The sequence below is a fragment of the Salvia miltiorrhiza genome, chromosome 6 (genome assembly GCF_028751815.1).
Source record: "Salvia miltiorrhiza cultivar Shanhuang (shh) chromosome 6, IMPLAD_Smil_shh, whole genome shotgun sequence".
NCBI lineage: Eukaryota > Viridiplantae > Streptophyta > Magnoliopsida > Lamiales > Lamiaceae > Salvia > Salvia miltiorrhiza.
Genome location: NC_080392.1, coordinates 13,376,244 through 13,394,901, shown reverse-complemented (window position 1 = coordinate 13,394,901; position 18,658 = coordinate 13,376,244). Strand labels below are relative to the sequence as shown.

Here is an 18,658-nt window from a genome sequence, read left to right as displayed (position 1 = left end):
AGAGCTCTTTAGAGCTTGTGGCTCTCAAAACTTCATCAAATAAAAGTTGATATGAAATGATACTTCTATTATTTCAACTAGACTTTGACATTTAACTGGCAAAAATAAATGTGTCACATCAAATTAAATTAATTAAAATAATAATATATATACAAATAATTTTATTACATAAAAATAATATAGAGTAATTTAAATTATAACATAAAGTAATTCCCGTCAAATTTCGACGAGTTACACCACTAATGTTACACAATATGAATATCTTATCGAATTTCTTGTGTATAATAGAATATCCAATTATCCATAATTAAGTTCAAATAATATAGACAAATATTAAGATTATGCAAAATATATTGATTTGTTCATCAATTAACTATAGGAATAAAAAATATTTTAAAAATATAAATAATATTGTAAACATAATTTTAAGTATTTTATACTTCTATTTTCTTTCAAATAAACTATTTTGTTATTAAATCAATATCTAATTTATTTAATAATTGAACTCATCACTAAATAAGAATATAAAGTGATTTTTATAAATAATTTTTATTTATTTATTGAGAAAATATTTGATGAATACCCATTAACCAATACTTAAAAACTTAACCTAATACCAAATCTGTGTTTATCTATATATATAGATTGATATTAATATTAAACTATTAATATTCTCATGCGTAGTATACTACCCAGACGTCGCCGCCGGACAAGCGCCATCACCGATTTGCCGCTACATCACCGCTGCTGCTACTCGTTTCGTTGTTGTTGTCGTGCTTCTTCATCTCATCATCACAGCTTCGCCAAGTCGCGCTGTCGTCTAGAGCCACTAAACCCCATCGCGACGCGACGCCGTCCAACGCGCGTACCACTATCGTAGTTGATTTTCTACGCTACAACCACCGATTTTGGTCCTGGTAAGGCAACAAGCAACATATGCTGGTGAAGAAGTAAAGTGTTGGAGAAGAAGAAGAAAATTGAACAAATTATTTTAAGAAGTGCAAAAATTAGTACTTTCAGAATAAGAAGAAGAAAAGGATCAAAAAAATAAGAAGAAAAAGTGATAGAGGAATAAGAAAATAATCGAGTAAAACAAATAAGATGGAAGAAAGAACTCACACTGAAAAGATTAACGAAGAAGAAAATAAGAAAAGAATTTTATTCTTACGGAATTTTGTATGTTTTTAAATTATTTTGCTTTGAAATTTGAAAAGAAGAAAATAAGAAAAGAATTTTATTCTTACCGAATTTTGTATGTTTTTAAATTGTTTTGCTATAAAATTGAAAATAAATAAAATGAGTAGTGGCTTACTATAGACCAAAAAATAGAATTTGTCCAAATCTAAAACCCTGACTTGCATGCAAGGCGTCGCCGGAGCTCTCAGTAAGCAGCAATCAAGGCAACCGGTGACCAGCATAAGAATTTCATGGCGGCAGTAAAGTCTTACAATGACTCCACTTGCCTCCGCCGCGGCCGCTTCGTTGTAAGTTCACGTGAACAGAATTTTTGGTTCTTGTATGTGTGATTTGTGATAGTTATTTGATGGTTGTATTGTGAGTTTATGGAATTTTTTCGTTGTAAGTTCACGTGAACAGAATTTTTGGTTCTTGTGTGTGTGATTTGTGATAGTTATAGTTTGATGGTTGTATTGTGAGTTTATGGAATTTTTAGTTCTTGTATGTGTGATTTGTGATAGTTATAGTTTGATGGTTGTATTGTGAGTTTATGATTCGTAGCTGCAATGTTGGGGGAGAATTGAATTTTCAATGCTTTATCATTTTGTGCTACTTGATTAATGTTTTTCCTCTGTGGTTTAGTTCAAGACGTTTTCACATGGAGTTGAGGAAATCAACATAGGTAGAGATGTGTACCGAAGTCTCAACAAAGATAAGAAACGAGAGGACAAACTGAAAGATAAGACCTCAGAAGGCTCGTCCCATTTCCGCGACTGTCTTATAGAATGCAGAGTATGTCTCTTTATATGTTCTTTTTTTTTTTACTGTTTTAGCAACCCTGTTCTTTGGGTTTTTGGAATATTGTTATATTAGCCGTATATGATGTATGTTGGAAAAATATGATTCTACTTCCAACTGACAGATGGATGAGATCACGGGCTCTTTGGATTGAGAATTAGTGAATTACAAACTTCAGCCTTTTGTACACCTACCTGAAATTTTACATGGTTGGAAGTTAACTAATCTGCATGCAATTTAACATGGTTGTAACTACACGATCTTTCTTGATTCTTCATTGATGTCTTTTACCATTTAGCAAAAATGATTTAATTCCACTAATTGCTTTGACTCAAGTGCATAAGATATACCCAAAAGAGTTAGACAACTCCATTGACTGCTAGGATATAAGCAATTCTTTACTCATATAGAATCCGTACAACAGTCTTATACTCTTTTGGATACTTACTTTTCCTGCCGCATCCTTCACAACATTCGGCAACTTGTTCTTTCATGCAAAACTGCATCAGTTTTTTCTAATTTTCACATATCTTGTATTCCTCCATATTAAGGGGTCATAGTAATTCTTCTATAACTCAGTTGATAATGAGCTATTTTGATAATCATGTGGTATGCCCTTAGTGTTTGATATCTTTGGTCTGCAACTTTCGTCATGACAGGAGCTGAACACTGCCAAAGATTTTATATCATTTTACGAGGAGATTTTTCCTCTGGTACAAACACTTCCTCTAATTATCTTGCAGAAGGATTTGATTGTATCAAGCCTTCTGTCTGTCTTGAAAATGGAAAAGAGGCTCTCACTTGAGCCAATATTGAGGTACTTATCTACTAGATGACATATACTTTTTTATTTCTTTCTTGGATGAGATGGGGAATGAGGGCTCACTTTTCTTCTAATCAACTACATTTAACTTGTCAGTGCATGTATGCACATTTCCCTTTATGTAAATACTTTATTTAATATCAAGGCATTGCTGCAGCTGCTGACCTCTTTTATGCTGATTTAATCTTGTAATTGGCTTAAATTCTTGGGTTGATGAACTTCTATGTATCTTTCGTGGTCAAGTTCCTGTATTTATAATACTGATACAGCATTACTTTCTGTTAGTTTATGTTCCTTATATTTTTGTTATGTCTGAGGACCTTACTCTTTTCTTGTTGGCATTTCCTTTTTGTCTGCAAGGCTGATTCCTGCTTTATCTGAAGATCTCTTGGGCGATTTTACACCGTAAGTTCATTTTTTTCCATTTATGTTTCTCAATCTCTCAAAATCCATTGGTCTTATTGTAATGTTTTCTAGATGCGATTTATTTTGCAATAGTTTGCTCAAGCTCAAGTACAGTTTGGTGTAACTCTTTTTGGTGCGCCAAAAATAATCTAATGCCATGTAATATATGTTGCAATTCCAGATAGCGTGGGTTGGGTCTGAGTGGAGACAGGGAAACAACTCATTTTCCTGGTCTATCTATGACCCTTGGCAGACTATCTGGTTAAAATTGTAGAATGGATGCTCCAACTATATACTCCCTCCGTCCCACAAGAGTGTGCATTACTTTTGGTGACACGAGTTTTAATAAAATGTTAGATGAGTGTATTGAGAGTTGAAAAAATGATTCACTTTATTATAAAATAAGAGTAAGAAATAAAGAGTTAGTGGTGGGGTAGTGTCCAAAAATGGCAAATGCACACTCTTGTGGGACGTCCCAAAATAGAAATAAGGGCACACTCTTATGGGACGGAAGGAGTATTATTTTTTCGACCTTTTTCTTCCATTTACTGTCTTTAAGTACTCACTTTAGTTTGTTGCATCCTTATTTTTTAGATTTCTCTCAAGAATTCTTGATTCTTTGGAATTGCTTCTTCAAAGTGGTGCTGATAAGGACCCAGAGATCATTAAGCAGGTATAACAGTCTCAATATGTGTATCTGTCATTCATTTATTCTGGAAACATTTTATACGAAGTTGCTGTTCTTGCTGCAGATATTCACATCATGGTCACATGTAATGAGAAATCTGAAGAAGTATCTTACAATCGACCATATTCTCAGGTAGCAATATTTGCATTCATGGTGCCAAGAGTTAATTTTATTTGATCAGTCATTCACTTCCGAAGTCATGATATTTTTGTGTGAAGTATAGCATATAACTTAATATGGGAGCACACTGAAAGAACTGTGTTATGTCCATGGATGTCTATGTCTATGGATTGCCTATAGATGTCATATGATTATGCATGATTTTTATGATTTCTGGGCTACTCCCATCAAAGACTAACTAGGGATTCTCTGTCCCTTAGAAAGCATATCCAATTTTGAAAGGGTTAATATTTTTGGATTTCTTACATGCTTAATTTTTTATTTCTTCACTTGCTTTCTCTATTCATGTTGTACTCTTCCACAGAATCACGGAAAGCTTACGATACTACCCTAAAGATTGTGTTCAAGAATTGATGGCCGAGTCAGTGTCATATTTTTTAAGAAAAAGGAAGGCGCGAATTCAGCAACTAAAGAAATGTATTATGTTTATTCCTGGTGAACTTGTCATTAGTTTTTCTCTTAATAATACTCCCAAGAGTGAGCTTCAGTCTTTGTATATGTGAATGATTAGTACTTGGTGTATATGCATTGCATAATATATCCATTCATCTGACTTCCCCTCTCATATTAGAGCATTTAAATTATTTAATATATGCTATATGCAAGGAATGATGGGGATATTTTATGTTTAGCCCATTCTGTTTTTGACTCTTAATCTTTATCAAATAGTAAAAAAAAAGTGTGACGAATTATGTGTGCTCTTTAGTACTTCTGTTTGTTTGTAGGTTGTTTATTTAGGAGAGATCAATTTTTAATTGCATATGTCGAGCAGGTATTCTGAAACTTATGACTGAAGTTGTTGAGGAACCATCGGAAATGAGGAAATCTGGGGTTAGTGCGCTACTATCTCATGCTATGAGAAGTACCTCGTCAAGATTGCACTCAACGGCTGAGACATTATTGGCACTTCTGGTTGATGAATCTTCCTTCAATATCAATGGTCAAAGGGTTAAAGGTTTGTAATTTTTGCATGATCTTATACTGCTTGGTTCTGACTCAGAAATTCTTTTAGCAAGCAATTAGCACAACATTTTGCTACTGTTTGTAGTGTCAACTCCTTAGTTGAATGAGTTGCCGTTTTAGATCACAGTTCCTTTGAAAGTTGGCTAGCCTTTAATTGTGGAATATTACTAGCAAATTCTGATTAGAAAAATGCAAATTGGGTCTTTCGCCATCTTTTTCAAAATTAAAAAATAGTGGCTTTGTTCTTGATATTGATGCTGTAAAATTTGCCAGTTCACAAAGATTTTGTATTTTCCTGTTTAAATATAACAAGCACATTGGATAACTTAGTAAATTCTGAGTGTCAAAAGATCTGGATACACAGTATACCCCTTTGAAGTTGTGACAGAGATGTACTTTGGCTTCCCATGATCTTGGTATAACATTATCTTATTACATCCTATGAATTTACCATTTCCTTTGTCCCTCATTTTGTAATTCCTTGATCTATTCATAAATATAATGCTCACATCCAGACTCAAGACCTGTTCTTGAAGTTCTTGTCCTGACCTTTGAGCGACTGCACGCCAAGCTGGATCCAGTGGAACATTCTTTCATATCAAAATGCTTGATGGAAAAGATAACAGAGTCTTTGACAAACGGGAACTCTAAACACCTGACTCGCCTTTTGGCCCTGCTTGTTTCTACTTTGCAAAATGATTATCTTGCCAAAATTGCAGGTGGGCTTCAAGTGGCTTACCTTCTTTCTAACTTCCATTTACTGATTTGCGGTATTATATAAGTTTTGTTCTCATTTCTCTACAGATTCTGAAACATTGATCGAACTTATCGGCAAGCTAGTGGAAACTTTTTTTGTTCCATGTCTTACCATGAAGAATGTGGACCCACACTTCCAAGTTATTGAAAAAGTTATGCAACTAATGCTTTGTGTAATTGGTGGTCTCTCCAGTTCTAAGAATATGTCTGCTTTGCTGCGAGTTTGTTTACAGTGGGAGTTGGTGTTTGATATAGCAAGTGAAAGGTATTGCTTTCAACTTATCTTTTTCATATAATTATTTTGTTATCTGCTCTCTTTGCTTTGTGATTCTCACACATTCTTTGCTACAGTCTACTGATTTTCATTGGAGATCTTCTAACACTGGACCCCAGTATTTACCATGTCTTTGGAACAAATATAATGCGGTAACTTTAATAGCTTCCTGCTATTTTTATTTCTTCTGAATCTTCATTCTTTATCTAATTTTTTTTTATTTGATTGCAGTGCATTTGATAATTTAATAAAAATGTATGATGAAGAAGTCTTGTATTTAATGATGAAGTTCTGTGAGAAACTGGAAGCGACTGGCTCTAGCTTTTGGGATGGGAAATCCAAGGAGTTCTCAAGGATCTTTGTATTTTTTGAAGAGACTCTTCATCACTGGATTAAGGAAATCAATATTTTTGTAAAAGGGAATTTGCATCCTGTTCAAAAAAATAAGTTGGCTGTCTTATGGGCTGTTATTGGCTGCTATTCTCATTTAGCAGATGGCCAAGAAAGTTCATCCTTGTTAATGGAGTTCATAAATTCAACTGACAAGCTTCTTATGGTGGAATCGAGTAAGTCATTAACCAATGCCTATTCAATTTTGTGTTAGGAGAGAGTGGTTTTTTTGTGGCATAGTGTGTAATATATGATATTACGTTGAGGGTATTCATTATATATTGTGGGGTATTGTAGTTTTTATTTTAGGAAATGAGCCTATTGAATTGGGACGTCTGTATAAGGAAAGCGAGCATATTAATCTGGGACAGAGGGAGTATAATTTAGTACATCATACCAAACAATGGATTATATGTTGTAGATGTTCTAATACATCCCTACCAAACATGATGCGATACCTTATATGGTTAAAAACATCCTAGTCAAGTATATCAAGCCTTTTTCCCGTACTACATAGCAAACAAGCCCTAAAAGTAAAGATCATTTATGGTTAAGTTTTCAAGTTCATTTTTGCATCACAATTGAGCACACTGTAATTGAATTGCCAATTTATTTCTAGAAAGATCTTGTGTTGTTTATTTGTTCTATCTGTTTATTTGCTATTTGCTTAATGATACATATGCATGTGATATTTTTGTAGAGCCTGCAGGCTTCCAACAAAATACTTGGTATAGCTTGCTTGGGGCCGCATTGTGTTCTTATAACAAGTTGGCTTCTAGGAGGGGTATTAAAGAGTCTACAATGACAAAATTCTTGGATCTTGCAAAAAGATATAGGCTGTCACCTCACATATTATCTGCTGTAGCAGATCATTTGAAATCAGTCTCTGAGTAAGATATATATTTTCCCGATAAATTTATATATTGTCTCTGCTTTCTCCTAAATGCATAACACTTCCTCTTGACATGGCACTATATTCTGGTCTTTCAGCGCATCACATGGGAAAGGTCGATTGTATCTTCCGGAGCATATAGTTGGAAATTCACTGGCTGCTCTAGACATTTTCTCTGACAATCTAAGCCACTCCAATAGAGAGATCCGCCTTTCTACCCTGTGCATACTGTGCCATTATGAATCTATACATGATCAAAATTCAGATAAGAAACAGCCTGTTGAAAATAATCCAGGAATTGATGTCTCTGAGACTAGTCTAGTGGATGGGCCTGATAATAATGTAAGATTCATTTACATAATTTCGGCCTTCTATATAATATCACGTGTCAGATGCGAATTCATCATATATTTTTTTGTGGTATCATAGGTTCTTAGACTACTCAGTTCTGTTGAAGAGACTGCTATTTCAATTGCAACAAGCTGCACAGTTATTCGACGAATTTCTAAATTACAGACGAGTTTGAGTGCTCATAGAGTTGCTGATCAGTATATAATTGCAGCTTTAAATGGAATTTTTGGCATACTTCATAACCGATTTAGCGATATCTGGAATCCAGCTTTAGAGTGTCTCAATGTCCTCGTAGGCCAATATTTTGGGATCGTGTGGACCAGATATATTAATTATCTCGAACATTGTCAATCTGATTTTCTAGCATCTCATCACAAACATGATAGAGGCGATATTGACTCTACTGAGGACTCTGGTAATTTATTTTCTTGTGTTTCTGCCTTGTCTCTTGTCTCTTATGGAACTGCATTTGTGCCACATAAGCTTCCCACATCATAACTACTTATGTTGCTGCAAACCCAAGTAACTCTTGACTCTGGGTTAATTTTGTAGGTTTGATTGGATGCTTCAGGTCTGATATCATTCGTGTATTTGACAGTACTCCATGTGCAACAATTTTGTCCCTCTTGATTCAGTCTTTACAGAATGTTCCTTCAATAGTTGAATCTCACTCTCGCCAAATAGTACCTCTATTTCTTAAATTTTTGGGTTACAGTGTTGAAGAACTCACAAGGTGCTTTTATGTTTATTATTTTCTTTTATATTTGCTGATTCTTCTTGTTTGTATGAAATTATCATCATATATTATTGTTTTTTAGTTGACCATGTGTAAGTTTATGTCTCAATTTTTTTTGCAGTGTTGAATCTTTTGCACTGGATCATAAAGGGAAAGAATGGAAGGGCGTTCTTAAAGAATGGTTAAGTTTGTTCAGATTGTTGCCCAATCCTAGGGCTTTTTATCAAGGTCGATTTTTGAGAGATGTTCTTCTGTACAGGTTGGTTATATAAGTGGCTGCAGTGCTAGATTGGTAGTGTTTTATGTATCTTTTGTCTTCACTTTTTATTTAAGACATAGGAGTAATAAGTATCGCCAAGTTTGTTCATTGTCCCTATTTTTTGTCACATTACTAATATCTTACCTTTTGTGTTTGATCTGGGCTTTTCGTATTGGTACTGCAGGCTTCTTGATCAAAATGATGCTGATTTACAGATGAAAGTTCTTGATTGCTTGTTGAACTGGAAGGATGACTTTTTACTTCCATACAGCAAGAATTTGAAAAATCTAGTTAATGCAAAAGATCTGCGGGATGAGCTTGCAAGGTGGAGCTTATCCAGAACCTCAATGGGTTCTGTTGATGAGCAACATAGAATTTCTCTTGTGCCTGTAGTCGTACGGATACTAACACCCAAAGTTAGAAATTTGAAAATGCTTGGTACCCAGAAGGTAACTTATATAAAACATGTGGCATGCTCATAACTCTCTATGTGTGGTTTTCACTTAAATTTTCTATAATATAATGTAAATCTCAATGAGGTGCTTTCGCCTTTTCAGAATGCATGCGTACATCATCGAAAGGCAGTTTTGGAATTTTTGGCAGAGCTTGATCTTGACGAGCTTCCTCTTTTCTTCTGGTTAATAGTTAAGCCCTTACTTCCTGTCTCTCATGGTGGTGATGAAATCAGCAAAATTGTCTGGGCACCGTCCAAGAGTCCTAACTTCAAGATTGATGCATCTCATATTTTGATGCATTTGACCTCAAATAGCATAGAAACTCTATCTTGGAAAAAGAAATATGGTTTCCTGCACGTTGTTGAAGATATTTTGGCAATTTTTGATGAATCTCGCCTTAAGCCCTTTCTTAATCTACTGATGACATGTGTGGTTCTCATCTCATCTAGCTGCACATCAGCTCTTGGCAGTCAAGATTCCGAGGTTCAAGTCAATGATGAGAATAAGATCAAGGTAATAATAAGCAGTGAAGTTATCCGCTTCTGTACCAGCGGATTATTTTGCTTAATTTCAGCCTTCTCTTTTCTTTTCTGCATTTGCCTTTTTCGTTGTATCAGGAATTATCTCATGCATGCTATTTGGTGGTGAGAAAGATTTAAGTTGTTGAAACAATTGGCAGTATGTTTTCGTTGTTCTCGGATTTTGCAATCTATTATTGAACCTGCATCTCTTGTACAATAAGAAAGTGATCCAGTCAGTATGTTTTAAGTCATTTAAATTGTTGGATCAGAAGGCTATTTTCTCGATAACTCGTGTCATGCCACCTCACGGTTATATCTGTTTAATAGGGAGTGTTTTCCAAGTGTGACTGGTAGTGATGCTTGGAATCGTGTATTGTTTGTGTAGGAAAGACAAATATAGAACAGTATCTTTTAAGTTTACGAGTTAACTCTTATTAATTTTAATTTTTATTGTTAATTTCTAGTCTGCTTTGGGACTTCCCTAACATTTAGTAATTGCTTTATGTGCAGTCATATTCAAATATTTGAGCTAGATATTGGCTCAACTATTTATTTTATGGTTTTCTGTGCATGGTTGAGTTTGTGCATGAGGTCATGGGTGATTGGACTTAAAATGAACTGACCTATTATTTATCAATTTGCAGGAGAGGAAGCAAATTAGGGACTTGAGGTCCTTAAGCCTTAGGGTCATATATCTTGTTCTTGATAAGTACGATGATCATGATTTTGGAGATGCATTTTGGAACCTGTTCTTTACATCAGTAAAATCTTTGGTTGCTAAATTTAAGAAGGAAGGTCTTTGTATCCAAAAGCCAAGTTCACTATTTAATTGTTTTCTTGCAATGAGTAAAAGTTACAAACTTGTTCCACTATTATCGAAGGAGGAGAATCTTGTGCCTGACGTTTTCTCCATGCTTAGTGTTCCACCAGCTTCAAAATCCATTTTGTCTTGTATCTTGAAGTTCGTAAAAAACTTGTTGAAGCTTGATAATGCACTGGATAGCCAAGATGTCACTGTCAAAAGAGTTTTTCTTCCTCATCTCAATGAGCTTATGCGCGGCTTGCATTGTATTTTCACCAAAGAAAATGCGACTGAGAGGTATTCCTGTCTTCTCATCCTTGTTAGTGGAAGTGTCCCCCCCACCAATATTGTTTGTTTGCTGGTGTTAATTTATTCTGTTAATGACCTAAGATTGCCCTTTTATCTTGAAGCTATGACATGACGTTTTTTATCCTTATATGTTTATTATTGTCTACATGACTCATATTTGCTTAATGGCTGTCTTATTTTCTGGCTACATAATTCAGTCCATCCGATTTGATGCGTTTCGATTACTTTTCAAATGTCTTTTGTACTAGGATGGTGGACTTCTAGAAAAGTTTTGCAATAAGTGACAATATTTACTTTCATATGAATCATGTTGGGTGAATTCTTTGCATCCTTAATAATATCTTCTTCTTTTTTTTTTTTTTTTTTTTTTTTCAGAATGTATAAACTTAGGTGTTTTTAGTCGTGTTCCTTCTTAATGATTGGGTGGGTTTTGGATTTTAGTTATAGCCTTCAAATACTATAATTGATCCAGGGGGCTAGCCTATACCATGTTAGTCACTAGAGTCTCTAAGCTGGGTAACATGTTCAAACCATAAGTGGAAAATGAGATGTAATGGAACTATCATGAGTCATTTCTTAATAATTCAAAAGTAAATTATTGTTACAGGCTTACAGCCTACTTGTTTGTAATTGGATAGGGACTAATATATTGGGGTTATAGATACATGTTTTAAGTTTTTAACTAAGTAATTTAGTAATATGCCAGTGCAGTGCTGTGTGAATATGATTTTAGTTTCTTAGAAATTTGTAGTTTATTCCATATTTTATAAACAAAACCACCTTATGTAGTCTATAATCATACATTTGCTCTGACACTCATAGAACAATCTGTAAACCTACAACCACCTTATGTAGTGTATGATCATGGAGTGGCTTTTGATCAAATAGTAGGTTTTCTGATATGTATACATCACCTTTAACTGCATCTAAAAGCATTGCATGCTATGGTAGTCATGTGAAGGAGAGAGAAACATCTGCAGTTTGTGATTGTTATTCTGTGGCTAGTTTTTATGTAAGGACTGCACAAAAGAACACTTCAATGTATGTCTGAAACACTCCTGAGATTCTGGTTTAGGATTGAGAGATGAAAATATCCCAGAAGTTACCTAAGCATACAAAAAGATCCAACAGAAGATGCTGTTGTAGAACTTATAACTAGAGTAGTGGTCCCTTGACCCTTCCATTGCCTGGATCTCAAAATAACATGAGCTAAATCTGAATTAAGCTGATAAATTATAAGTAACATGTATCTGAGTCTTGGTGTTTTTATTACGTGAAATGTCATTTACCAGTGGGTGCAGGGTTCTTTTTACGTTGAAATTTAACTAACTCCGGTTTTTGGATCAAGTTATTGTGTCTATGATGTTTAAATATTTATGTGACTTTCTTTTGAAGTTTCTACACCTTCTCAACCCAATAGGATTATAGAAATCTGGATTTGTCCAAATATAGGAGAAATTTCTCTGAATATTTGACCTTTCAGTTAATCTTCTAACATCCGTGGACCTTTTTCCTGTAGGCCTCTGCTCAAATTCCCGGTAAAAAGAGATATGACCATCTTCAACTTGTTATCAGAGTATGTGAAGGAACCATCAGCTGCTGAAACATTTGTTGATATATTGCTCCCATTTCTTTCAAAGAAACGCCTTAATTTTGGTTAGCCTCTGACCATTCCAATCTTCTAAAATATGATTATTATCTTGAATTTATTACCAACTGATGTTTTTGATCTTGCAGATACCTGCGTCAATATATTGCAAATCATCGGCCGAGTGGTAACAGTCTTGGGAAGTGGCAGCAGTAAAAAGATCTTGAATTCGCTTTCCCCACTTCTTATTTCAGCTGATTTGGCTATTCGTAACTCTATATGCGATGTCCTTGATGCTGTTGCTTCAAATGATTCTTCTTTGTTAACATTGGTAGTGCAAGTCTCTAGATAATTCTCATAAATAATTTATGTTCTTTCCCCCTTGAAGAAAGGGTTTTTAAGTTTCTCCTATGTCTTTATTGCATGCAGGCAAAAGTTCTTCGTGAACTAAATGCAACCTCTGCAATGGAGATGGGTGGTCTTGACTATGACAAAGTACTCTCTGCTTATGAGAAGGTTAATGTGAATTTTTTTTATACTATTGAGAAAGAGCATGCATTGCCAGTCTTGGCTCATGCAGTAAATGACATGTCATCTGAAGAAATGATATTACGGCAAAGTGCATTCAGATTACTGCTCTCCTTTGTTGAATTTTGTGGCGAGATTCTAAGTGGATCTCTGGAATCTGACGAAATATGGTCTAGAGCCAGTATTCAGCCCATAGTGAACAACTTTTTGTTTAAACATATGGGAAATGCAATGAACAAGGAAGGTGCTAGTAGAAAGGTATTGAAGTTTATATTTTCTCCTTTTCTTTTATTTTTATGCCAATCCTTAGGTGGTTCCTTTTTGTAGCATGCTAGTTGCTAATTGCAAATCTGAGTTGTCCATGGGGATTTTTTGTGCTATCCAGATCAAGGATATGTTGAGATTAGAACCTTCAAGTGCCTGATTTAATGTTACAAGGAGTATCTAATTACGGCAGATCTATAAAATTTAAAATACCTGCTCAAGCTATCATCTTATTTAAGGTTAATTGGAAGCAACACTGCTTTTAACATGTATTTGTTGGTTTCAGGTCTGGCTTGATTTGCTTCGGGAAATGGTGCTGAAGCTTCCAAAGGAAGCAAACCTTGATTCATATTGGGCCCTCTGTAGTGATGATGCTGAACAAGATTTCTTCAAAAACATAGTACACTTACAGGTAAATCCTCTTCTAGTTCTCTGGAAAATATCTTTATATTCAACTGAGAGCAATACTCATGTGATCTGTGCTTTTTGTCATTTTCCTTAATGCAGAAACACAGGAGAGCGAGAGCACTCTCTCGCTTTAGCAACATTGTCAGTTCAGGGAATCTGTCCAAGGTATGTTTTTCAAATTATCTTTTGCATATGCTGACTATAGTAGTTATTTCTGTTATGTAACATCACTAATCTTTCCGAACTTACTAGGTCATCACCTACCAAGTGTTTGTACCAATGCTGTTCAGCATGCTGTTTGATGCACAAGATGGGAAGGATGAGCACATAAGAAGTGCATGTATTGATTCCCTGTCATCAATATCTGGTTGCATGAAGTGGAATCAGTACTACGCCTTGCTAGCCAAATGTTTTCGCTATTTGGCACTAAAACCAGATAAGCAAAAGCTTTTGTCGCGAGTTATCTGTGCCATTCTGGATCATTTCCATTTTGAGGAATCCTCTTTGATCCAGAAAGCTACCGTATCTGCTTCTGATGCACCTGATTCATATGCCATTGGTATGAACTCTTCATCAACTCTGATTAGGACCACTGATCGGGGTGAACTACCAGTCATACAGCAGAGTTTGCACAAAAATATTTTCCCCAAGATTCAGAAGTTGTTGGTGTCTGATTCTGGCAAGATCAATGTTAACATCAGCCTGGTTGCACTGAAACTTCTAAAATTGCTACCCGGTGATATCATGGACTCTCAACTTCCAACTGTTGTTCACCGCATTTCGAATTTTCTAAAAGATCGCTTGGAAAGTGTACGTGAAGAGGCTAGGTCTGCATTGTCTGCTTGCTTAAAGGAATTAGGATTGGAGTATTTGCAGTTTATTGTCCAAGTCTTGAAGGGAATACTGAAGAGAGGCTATGAATTACATGTGCTAGGATACACACTCAATTTCTTGCTGTCTCAGTTCCTCACAAGTTCCATTGGTGGAAAGTTGGATTATTGCTTAGGGGACCTCCTTTCTGTTGTAGAGAATGATATTCTTGGGGGTGTTTCTGATGAGAAAGAGGTCGATAAAATCGCTTCTAAAATGAAAGAGACAAGAAAGCAGAAATCTTATGAAACTCTAAAATTGATTGCCCAGAATGTCACTTTCAAAACTCATGCTTTGAAACTTGTTTCCTCTGTTACAGTTCATCTGCATAAGCAGCAGCTCACCCAGAAGCTGAAGTTAAAATTGGAGAACATGTTATATCACGTAGCTGCTGGTATTGAATGTAATCCATCGGTGGAACAGACTGAGCTGTTTATATTTTCATATTGCCTCATTAGAGATGGAACTGGCGATGAATGTAATGAACACGCAAATGGTTCTATTTCCTGGGCAGACAATAGAGATGATGAGAGCGTCCAAACAGTTGCATCCAAGAGATTAGTGAATGTCGATCGACAATTTTCTCATATGATAACTGCATTTGCTCTCGGAGTCTTGCATAACTACTTGAAAAAACTGAAGCCTAACCCTGAGGATGGTCAACTTATATCATTGCTTGACCCTTTTGTCAGTTTATTGGGTCAATGTTTGAGTTCCAAGTATGATAACATTATAACAGCTGCATTTAGATGTTTCTCTTTGATAGTAAGTCTGCCATTGCCATCACTTCAGTCGCAAGCTGACAAGATAAAGAACTCTTTGTTGGTTATAGCACAAGGTTCAGTCAATGTTAACAGTCAGCTGGCGGAGTCATGTATGAAGTTGTTAACAACGCTTCTACGAAGCAAGAGAGTCACACTTTCAGCTGATCAATTGCGTATGCTGATCCAGTTTCCATTGTTTGTTGATTTTGCTAAAAGCCCCTCATTCATCGCCCTTTCACTGTTGAAGGCTATCATACACCGAAAGCTGGTTGTTCCTGAGATATATGATCTTGTGCGGATTGTTGCAGAACTAATGGTACAAAGTCAAGATGAGCCTATCCGTAAGAAGTGTAGGCAAATCTTGCTTCAGTTTTTACTTGGTTATCATCTTTCTCAGAAGCTCAAGCAACACCATCTAAATTTCTTAATGGAAAATTTGAGGTAAACTCCGAGAACTTGGTGTGTGTGTTTCTGATATTCGTATGTAATCATAATTTGTTTGACCTATATCTCCTACAGTTACAAGCATTCCAGTGGGAGGGAATCTGTCCTAGAGATGCTCCATGCTATTATATTAAAATTTCCACGGAATGATGTAGATGCACAATCCCAAACACTGTTTGTACATTTGGTCATGTGTTTGGCGAATGATGATGAAAGAAAAGTGCGTTCCATGTCTGCTGCTGCAATAACGTGTCTTGTTCGGCATGTTAGCTCTCATTCTCTTCACTTGATACTTGAGCATAGCCTTTCCTGGTACCTTGATGGAAAACTGAGCCTACGGGCTGCTGCGGCACAGGTAGATCAGTATGAAAATTTGTTTTAATAAACTTTTATTCATCTCTTAATTTGTACCACTCTGTGATTTGGCTTGACAGGTTTTGGGTTTACTAGTGGAAGTTACTGGAAAGAGATTTCAATTGCACCTCATTAGAGTAGTTCCAGCAATGAGAAACATTCTTCAGTCTGCTGTGAGTGCGAGTCAAGATGATCCAGCTATTCCATTCTGGAAGGAGGCATATTATTCGTTGGTTATGTTAGAGAAGATCCTAAGCCAATTTCATGACATGTTCATCGATAGTGAGCTCGAGGATATTTGGGAAATTATGTGTGAATTCCTGTTGCATCCTCACATATGGTTGCGAAACATATCATGCCGGATTCTGTCCTCCTACTTCGCCGCAGTAACCAAAGTCACAGCAGGAGCATTCCACCTCATGAAACCCAGCATACTTTTCCATATAGCTGTTTCTTTATGCTGTCAACTGAAGGTGCCATTCAACGACGACCACAAAACTGGCATCATTATCATGCAAAACCTTGTCTTCTCAGTTGCAGCTCTACATTCCTCGTTACAGAACACGGATGTTTCTAGTTTCTGGTCCAACCTGGACAACGCCGACAAAGATCGTTTCCTTAAAGCTTTTGGTGTTCTTGATCCAAGAAAAGGAAAGAGAACCCTTCAATCCTATATTTCTGATGCCAGTGGTGAACATGATCAAAACCAGCATCCCTTTATTTCCTATTTGCTCCAGAGAATGGGAAAGCTTACCTTTCAGATGGAGGTCAATCAGGTACAAGATATCAAATCTAGACTACATTTTATAATATTGAGTCCATTCTAGATTTGATACCAAGCTACATTTATCATGATATTGAAAGTGGTCTGGATTTCATATTTTGTTAAAACTTTTAGGTCCAAAATTGACAATTTCCCTAGAAAATAACATTCTTTGTGGCTATCTGCATTATTTCAAACAAAAATCTTTACATTCGCTTCACGTTTTCTGATTGATCTTTCTTGCAGATGAAAATCGTGTTCAAGTTTTACAAATCAATATCGCCAAAACTCCTGGATTGCTACGGGGTATCTGATGATGCCCGTAGCTTTGCGTATCAGCTGTTGTTGCCATTGTACAGGGTCTGCGAAGGCTACACAGGTCAAGTTATTTCAGATGATCTGAAACAAGAAGCGCAAGAGGTGAGCGAAAGCATAAGAGACATCATCGGAGTGCAGAATTTCGTCCAAATCTACAGCAAGATACGCAAAAATATAAAGGCGAAGCGTGACAAAAGGAAACAAGCAGAGAAGGTGATGGCAGTGGTGAATCCAACACGAAATGCCAAGAGGAAGCTCAGGATTGCGGCCAAGCATCAAGCTTACAAGAAAAGGAAGATCACCTCCATGAAAATGGCTACATAATATATACTCCATTTCTTTTGGTTTTTTTAATTCTTGTGAATTTTATGGATTTTTACATTATAAATTATCAAGTTATGAATATTTTTATATTTATATGATGTACTCCCTTCATCCTCCAATTTAGTATCCATTTGAGAATTACATGAGTTTTAATAAAATACTTGAGTGTGTTGTGAGTGAAATAAGGGTCTCATCTTTATAAGAGTGTTAAAGTTATTAAAGTAGAATAATGGATCCACATTTTATAGGGTTGTGAGGAGTACTTCTATTAAAAATTAAAAAAAATTATTAAATTGGAGAACGAAGTAAAATGGAAATATACTAAATTGGGGGACAAAATGAGTATTTTATTTATTTATTTATTTAACATAACTGTTGAACCAATTGAATCATGATAGGAGGTCTCATAGATTTGATGTCCAATCCAAATTTATTTATTTATTTTAGGGATAAATGCATGTAATACATCAACTTTGATCGAAATCTAAATCTAGCACGAACTTAGAAAAATTCATTTTTATACACTAACTTTAGTTCGTATTTAATTTTTGCACCGATTTGTTTTCCGGTGATATTAAAAAATCACGTAGCAATGATGTGTCTTCCAAATTGTCTTCCAAATCGATTTACACAGAGACAACACATACATACACAGACAAAAACACGATACACTCATATCCGGCAACATGCACTTTCATCCATTGCCAAACTCATCTCCGGTGGTCGCCGACTTCCCTTCATCTCTGGCCGCCAACAAACACATAGCAAATAAAAAACCTCACTAGATCCCAAAATCCACGAAGCAAAAATTCAAATCTGGTGTAGGGTGGAGTCCTACGAGCCCGACGAAATTGCTACAAGCCCGACAAAAATCAAATCAAAATCGTCGCGTCGTTGCTATGAGCCCGACGAAGATTGCAGAAGATTTTAGAACCACAAAACCCACAAGATTTTAAACCCCTTCTCCTTGAAATTAAAACTGGTACTAAAACCCACAAAAAATAAAAAATGAAATGTTGATTTTCCAAACTAGGATCCTTCAAAAAAAAGATTTTCCAAACTAGGAAGGGGGTTCTTCAGAGGGTGGAGCCGACGCAGGGTTTGAGAAGGCGGACGAAACTAAGAAGGGGGTTTTGCAAAGGGTGGAGGCAGTAGTGGCTGATGGCGGCGAGAGGGACAGGTGAGGGTCAAGGCGACACAATGTTTGAGGAGGCGGCGACGAGCGGGAGCGGCATATGACAGAGGTGGGAAGAGA

General features: G+C 35.9%; 1 protein-coding gene across 1 annotated transcript; it reads left to right on the top strand.

The window, feature by feature from the left end:
- The first annotated feature begins 790 nt into the window (after positions 1-790).
- Positions 791-17,501, top strand: LOC130988750 (uncharacterized). The gene is made up of 30 exons (XM_057912695.1): positions 791-917; positions 1,367-1,484; positions 1,819-1,968; positions 2,634-2,791; positions 3,158-3,202; positions 3,797-3,875; positions 3,955-4,022; positions 4,375-4,487; positions 4,843-5,025; positions 5,549-5,752; positions 5,838-6,054; positions 6,141-6,215; positions 6,295-6,629; positions 7,154-7,343; positions 7,444-7,687; positions 7,775-8,111; positions 8,249-8,429; positions 8,554-8,691; positions 8,876-9,140; positions 9,249-9,659; positions 10,312-10,766; positions 12,298-12,434; positions 12,516-12,697; positions 12,796-13,152; positions 13,445-13,570; positions 13,666-13,731; positions 13,819-15,641; positions 15,720-15,999; positions 16,079-16,774; positions 17,008-17,501. The coding sequence occupies exons 2-30, from the start codon at positions 1,428-1,430 to the stop codon at positions 17,401-17,403; spliced, it is 7,968 nt and encodes a 2,655-aa protein (XP_057768678.1). The 5' UTR covers positions 791-917; positions 1,367-1,427; the 3' UTR covers positions 17,404-17,501.
- Positions 17,502-18,658: the final 1,157 nt, after the last annotated feature.

Coding starts and splice junctions, on each gene's coding strand:
- LOC130988750 (XM_057912695.1), top strand. CDS start 1,428: ATGGCGGCAGTAAAGTCTTACAATGACTCCACTTGCCTCCGCCGCGGC. Junction 1,969..2,633: donor ACTGTCTTATAGAATGCAGA/GTATGTCTCTTT, acceptor TCGTCATGACAG/GAGCTGAACACTGCCAAAGA. Junction 5,026..5,548: donor CAATGGTCAAAGGGTTAAAG/GTTTGTAATTTT, acceptor GCTCACATCCAG/ACTCAAGACCTGTTCTTGAA.